The sequence below is a fragment of the Camellia sinensis genome, chromosome 4, assembly GCF_055761805.1.
Source record: "Camellia sinensis isolate YWXY chromosome 4, ASM5576180v1, whole genome shotgun sequence".
Taxonomy (NCBI): domain Eukaryota; kingdom Viridiplantae; phylum Streptophyta; class Magnoliopsida; order Ericales; family Theaceae; genus Camellia; species Camellia sinensis.
The window spans coordinates 193,002,242-193,009,041 of record NC_138964.1 but is presented as its reverse complement, the minus strand read 5'-3'; the positions used below and the strand labels follow the sequence as shown (position 1 = coordinate 193,009,041).

The window sequence follows — 6,800 nt, the reverse complement described above, 5'->3', positions numbered from 1 at the left end:
GCTGAGAGGAAAAATCTGTAATGAAATTTTAAACCTTAAGGAGGAGATATAATTTCCAAAACGTGAGGAGAAAACTGTAATAAATATGAACAGGTGTCAGTGTAATTTACCAAAAACTAAATAAATAAAATCTTGCACATTCATTATCCACATAGGCTGCTTGTACACTCTTTAGGGGGACAAAAATTAAAAACACAGAAGCGGACTGAACCCGACGTGAATCGAACACGCAACCTTCTGATCTGGAGTCAGACGCGCTACCATTGCGCCACGGATCCACGCTGTAGAAGGGATCGCAAATAAATGTTATTTCAATGTACATTGCATAACGTGCCATTAAAATTTCACTACAAAAATCAAAATTTTTCATCTCTAAAAATAAAAATTTTGTTATAAAAAATATTAAGAGATTAATTTCAATCATTATATGCACTTTTAAATACAAAAATTTGCACCAAATGTTTAGGGCCGTTTGGTAACGTTTACGTTTTCAGTTTATATTTACAAAAATTTTATAAACTGGTTTTTGTTTATTTTTAGAAAAACATAAACTACTAACGCATTTGGTTTAGACAAAATGTTTAAAAAAATTTAAAAATATAAAAAAGAGTGAGAAATGACAAGTGGTGGTGGGTGGTGGCAGCGGAAGACGGTGGTGGAAAATGATGGTGAGTGGTGGTGGCGGAAGACGGTAGTGGAAAATGGTTACAGGTGGTGGGTGATGGTGGCAGAAGACGGTGGCGGAAAGTGGTGGCAAGTGGCGGCAAGTGGCGGGTGGGTGGGTGAGTGGGTGGTGGTGGAAGACGGTGGTGGAAAGTGGTGGCAAGTGGCGGGTGGGTGGGTGGTTGGGTGGGTAGTGGTAGAAGACGGTGGTGGAAAGTGGTGGCAAGTGGCGGGTGTTGGCGGCGGAAGATTGTGGTGGAAAGCGGTGACGGGTGAGTGGATAGTGGTGGCAGGTGGGTGGTGGATGGCGGGTGGGTGGTGGTGGCGATGGTGGCAGTGAGTGGGTGACGGTGGCGAGTGGTGGGTGATGGCAAATGGGTGGTGGTGGTGGTGGTGGTGGCGAGTGGGTGGTAGGTGATGGTAGTGGTGGTGGATGGTGCGTGGTAGTGGCGGGTGGGTGACAGGTGGGTGGTGGTGGCTGGTGGTGGCGGGTAGGTGGCGAGTGGTGGTGGCGGACGGATGGATAGTAGTGGCGGGTGGTGGTGGTGGCGGGTTGGTGGCAAGTGGGTGGTGGTGGCAGGTGGGTGGTGGGTGGTGGTGGCGGGCAGATGGATGGTAATGGTGGGTGGTGGGTGGCAGGTGGGTGGTGAGTGGTGGTGGTGAGTGGTGGTGGTGGTGGTGACGGGGGGTGGGTGGTGGTGGCTGGCGGGTGGTGGTGGCGAGTGGCGGGTGGTGGTGGCGGGTAGGTGGTGGTGGTGGAAGACGGTGGTGGAAAATGGTGGCGGGTGGTGGCTAGTGTTGGGTGGTAAAAAAAAAAAAACTAAAAACTCAAAACGGAAACACATTTTTTGAGTTTACATTTTTTGGCCAAATTTATAAACTGAGACCACTGATTTATAAATAAAAAATTTACCAAACAAGTTTTTATTTGAGTTTTTTTAAATTTTTTTAAATATAAACTGAAAACGTAAATGTTACCAAACGGCACCTTACTTTTTAAAATAAAAATTTTAATCTTAAAAAAATAATAATTCATTATTTCAGTCCTTTTTATCTTACCTATTTTTTTTCTAAATTTGTGGCCAATTCCATGGACATGGGCTGTTGAACACATGGAACCGGTTCATGATTGGATCAAATGAATGAAATCACACACCCCTTATGTTAGGTTTTTATTTTTGGCAATCCCGTTTGACAAAACTCCTTTCAGTTGTACTTGTTTTTGCACTTTTATTTCCGTGAGGCTATGAGTTTCTTAGATGCGAATTCAAGCCGAATTGTGCCATGCAGAGAAGTTCGTGATGTTAATTCTTTCAAGATTGTCACTTCGCTGACTATGACGGGGATTGAGCTGCCCGATCAGCTCGCGAAGGTCGAGGGGGTAGCGCCCCTTGGCAGGTCCGGGGCAGCACCCAGACGAGGTCGAGGGGCAGTGCCCCCGAAGCAAAATGCAAAATTGCATTCAAAGTTGCTTGTCCGCCTTTGCTCGCTCGAGTGAAGGAGTCTTCGCTCGAACGACGGCTGCGTCTGTAAAAAACCTGAGAATGATGATTTTACGCTCAAGCGCAGGTTGTTTGGCTCGAGCGAAGCCACTTATGGAAAACATGCGTTTTTGGTTCCTCGCTCGAGCGAGCTTCGCAGTCCCAGATTTCTATAAGTACGTGTTTCTGTCAGATTTTAGGATAACTTCTTTAGATCTTCTTTTTGGATATTAAGGTTTATATCTGGGAATGTTTTGCTAGTTTTCTTTGATGTTTAATTGAGTATTCAACTCATGAGTTAAGAAGAATGCATCAAAGGTTTGTTTGTTCATTCTATACAAAAGAGAGAGTTGTTCTTCGGTAGATTCTGAAGAATTTGAGCTTGAAGTTTTGGTGGATTCTGGAGTGCCTCAATATAATTGTAAAAACTGTAGCAAAGAGCAAATAATTGTAGTCCTTTGGCTTTATTTTTGTCTCTTTGTATTTACTTTTAGATAGATTTTTCAAAAGGCCTACGACTAGGCTTGCCTAACTAGTTAGAAAAATTGACAACTTTTAAGACAAAAAGTCTTACAAAGTTAGATATGGAGTTAGATATGTTAGATATGCATTAAGTTAAGTTTTTGTTTGTATTCACCACTTTGTATCTATATATTGGCCTTTATGCCAACATAATGATGTATGTAAATTCCCTTCAACTTCTCTCCATTGTTGTGCTTTCTTCTAAGTTCTTCTTCTTTTTGCTTTGTTCTTTCTCTCTTCTCTAGCATAATTCCATAACTCCACCAAAATTCCATAATAAAAATAGTAAAAAGCTCCTTTCCTTTTGAGTTTTGTAATTGGTATCAGAGCTTGGTGAAGAGCTTTTGAAAGCAAGATCAAGCTATGTAAGTATTTCTATCTACGTATAAATTTTTAATATATATAAGTTTGAATGGTGTGTTTTATGTTATAAAAAAAAAAAAAAATTTATTCAAAAATTCCGTCTAAGTTTTTTGTGCATCCTTTGTATTTTATATCTTTATAATTTTTTGTTTCATTTTTAGTTGTTGTAAAACCTATATGCTTAGCGTATGTCAAAGCCCATATACTCATTAAGATCTTTTGACAATTGGCCATAATTAAGTCTTCAAGATTATAAAGAGAGGTTTTAAGCACCAGATAATACACTAGGAGGGTCTTAGGTACCAACAACAATCTAAAATGGCAATTAATTCTGACGATATAATATGCTTTGGAAATACAAAAAATAATGTTAATAATAAATATGATCATAGTTTGCATATTACTAAAGAATCTGCAAATATAAATAGTGTGTGTTCTGAGGTGAAGATGGGGCTGGAAGAGGCACATAGGGGTTGGTTCAATTCGGGCGTGGATTCGCTAAGTAATTGAGAGTATACCTGTGTAATTCTTTTATATCTTCTTAGTGGATTGTTTTGTGGCTGTTGTCTGTGATTTTTTTATCATAGTTGGAGGTGCTACAATTGTGGTTTTTCCACGTTGAAATCGTTGTGTCGATTTGTCTTGATTGTTTGATTGAGATTGTTTTATTGCTTTAAATTGATACATAATCACAAATCAATATTTGGGGGATGTTTAGATTTTTCACCTTCATTGATTAATTGACAAAACAAATTTGTTGATAACATGAACAACAACATGATACACAACCCATTTTAACAAAACAACTAAATTAAATAAAATTTATTGCATTGCCTAAAATTATATATGAAGATGAAGGTAATACTACTACTCAATCTTCTCCTCCTTCTCTACTACAACATTGTTCTTTATTTTACTAATTACTTTGTCATCAATCATGCCATAAAACTTATTGCATTGCATCCTTAATCTTTCCCCACACCCTTTTATCTTATCCTCATATTTCACATAGATTGCAGGTAAAGTCATGCCCATCATAATTCCTGCGGCAACAACCATAAGAAAATTAAAACTTAAAAGAGTTAAGTTTAAAGATATCAAGAGAGAAATCAATATTGCTAATAAAAGTACCGAGCAATGCATATCAAGAATTAAGTGAAGTGTCTGTGAGTTCTTTGCATTTGTGAATTCTTTAAAATCATTACGCATATGGCCATTCGTAAATTTTTTTGAATTCATGGATTCTTTAAAATCATTCCAATTCAAGAATCAAGAATCAAATGACTAAATTGTCTAACATTTTAAAATCATAAAAATAAATAAATAATAGTCAAACCACGAACTAAACGATATATCAACCAAATGGGTTAGCTCACTTTTAATCTCTTCTTATTATGGGGCTTTGTTATATATATATATATATATATATATTTTGGGCTCTTTAAGAGGTTGATGGGTGGGCAAGCTCTTTGTTGGGCTGGTTGCTGTATTAATGTGTGTGTTAGATTATGATTGTCTGGTTGTAATTCTTTTCATATTTATAAATACTCATATTATCTAATGACAAAATTAAAAATAAAATGAATAATATATCATGAATTGATTGATACATATACAAATTTTATTTCGATTGATATATACCGTAATGTATCAATATCAAGAGTCCAAAAAGTTGACCAGCCTATGCCAATATTAAAAACTATGTTTAAGAGTGTGACACATAATTATTGAGTAATTCAGGCACGACGTAACATTGTTTTTGTGATTCTCCAAACCAATTATGTAACTTAATTGGGAACTTTACAAAATGTGATACGGTGACTAGTATGCGCAGTAATTTCTCATTTGTTGAGAGTAACATGTAAACAATCCACATAATATTCTAAAAATATGTAACTTATCAAATAAGTCTATGCATCATCAATTTTTTTATGCGAAATATGTCTCGAAGCTATGCCTGTTTGGTATCCCTAAGCTGTGTCAGTCGACCCCGCGCGCCTTCGTTATAAATTTCGTGAATTTTTTTTCGTCATTCGTAATTTCCTACTGCCATGATGATAATTTAGAGAGTGGTGAAAACATTACCAATATAGAGAAGAGTGAGTAGATCAAAGAAACATCCAACTTTGGAAGCAACCCACAGAGCAGCTAGAGTTCCACCAAAGGTAAACAAGTCTCCCTCAGCACCCACCCTAAACATCCACCTGATTCCTTCTTCAATCCATGATTTAACTAAATGTGCCATCTCCACTGCTGCCTCCTCTCTAATTTCCAGCCCTGACAAGTTTGGGGGCTCTCTGAAAACCAAACACACATCAATATCTTCTCCCCAAACATATAGGAAGCTTAAAATGATTCTGCATAATGTATACAAAATATAAAATAATTTTAAATTTTGTTAATTAATGGTGTTTAGGTCACTCGTTAACCAAGCCCAACAAATATTAAGACCATATTATACGCTGTCATCGGTTTAATAAAAATACAAGTCACCAATGAGGGCCTGGAAGGGAAAAAAAAAAGTTAATGCTATACTCATAGAAAAATTGTATATAAACTCACTAATATAGAATAATCTGTCTAAGTTTAAATTTTATCAATCTAAAATAAAAGTAACCAATTTTTTTAGAGAAAACATAGAAATTACAAGGACCGACCTCGTGTTTTTCTTTTACTGTACACATGTTTAGCATAATTCCGATAAATTCCCTTAAATTTTTAATTCACTAACACTTAGCCTAATTTTCATTAAAAATATCACTGTTACATTATTTCTTTATATGAATTCTAAATTTGTAAGAAAATGAGTTTACACCCAAAGAAATAAAAGAAAAAGGAAAAAGAGAGGAAGAAGAAGGTTAAGAAAGGGGGTTTATAAATTATAATTATAATATTACTTGTTGAAGAGCCTGAGAAGGTTGCCCCACAAGAAGATAGAGGTAACAAGAAACATGCCCACCCAAGATGCAATAGTGATGAAATTGAACTCATAAACTTCCATCACCACCCATATTGCTGTAGCTACCAACAGAACAAGCATACTCAGTTTCTTCCTGCTCCACAGTACTACATCTCTCATCATATCTGCAACAAATATTCATTACAAATTTAGAAGAACGCCCCACAGAGACAGAGACAGAGACAGAGAGCCACATGGAGCTTAATTTACCTGCCGGCGGTGAAGATTCTGATTCTGTGGACATACTGAATGATTAAGATAAAATCAAACAATAAAATTTTATTTTCTTTTTTGGGAGAGAGCTTGAAGGAGTGCTTTGTTGAGCAGGTTTTTTTTGGAGTTTGAAAGTGATCACCACCGAAAGAGAGCGAATGAAGTGTGAGGCTAAATTTGAGGGTCACGCGTGCAAAGAATGAAGAGATACGTGGAAGCCATGCAGGCCTTGTTGCTAGCTAGCACTGTGTTTTGAAATTTTTATTTTTATTTTTATTTTTATTTATTTATTTATTTATTTTCGGGTAAATTAGATTGAGCTCCACTGATTTGAGAGTAGGTTATTTTAATTAATTTTTTTATAAAATAATGTTCAGAAAAATAGAGAAGAGAGTTAACATTTTTTTTATAATGACTTTAAAGAAGTCACAAATGAAATTAGATGGATGCATCTTATCTATCATTAATTTAATATTGTTGTGATCTATACATAAAATTATTTATTGGATAATGATACCGTTACGTAATATTATGGGTTATTAGATAATGATACCGTTACGTGATATCACTATTACCTCCAATAAGTTTGTTTGGTCTAC

The 6,800-nt window shown here is 36.3% G+C and overlaps 1 protein-coding gene and 1 non-coding gene across 2 annotated transcripts; both read right to left on the bottom strand.

The window, feature by feature from the left end:
• Window positions 1-206: 206 nt before the first annotated feature.
• Window positions 207-278, bottom strand: TRNAW-CCA (transfer RNA tryptophan (anticodon CCA)). Its single transcript has one exon. It is a non-coding gene; the product is annotated as a tRNA-Trp (tRNA).
• Window positions 279-3,837: 3,559 nt separating this feature from the next.
• Window positions 3,838-6,382, bottom strand: RTNLB13 (Reticulan like protein B13). The gene is made up of 3 exons (XM_028222325.2): window positions 5,927-6,382; window positions 5,115-5,326; window positions 3,838-4,072 (listed from the first exon to the last, which is right to left on the bottom strand). Exons 1-3 carry the CDS (start codon window positions 6,109-6,111, stop codon window positions 3,897-3,899), a joined length of 573 nt encoding a protein of 190 aa, XP_028078126.2. The 5' UTR covers window positions 6,112-6,382; the 3' UTR covers window positions 3,838-3,896.
• Between the last annotated feature and the right edge of the window lie 418 nt (window positions 6,383-6,800).

Bases quoted from the DNA above. Each gene is read 5' to 3' on its own strand.
- RTNLB13 (XM_028222325.2), bottom strand. From the start codon at position 6,111: ATGATGAGAGATGTAGTACTGTGGAGCAGGAAGAAACTGAGTATGCTT. The intron at 5,327-5,926 runs GTAATATTATAA...TTTGGTTTTCAG, and splicing joins CTTCTCAGGCTCTTCAACAA to AGAGCCCCCAAACTTGTCAG. The intron at 4,073-5,114 runs GTAATGTTTTCA...TTGTTGCCGCAG, and splicing joins ACTCACTCTTCTCTATATTG to GAATTATGATGGGCATGACT.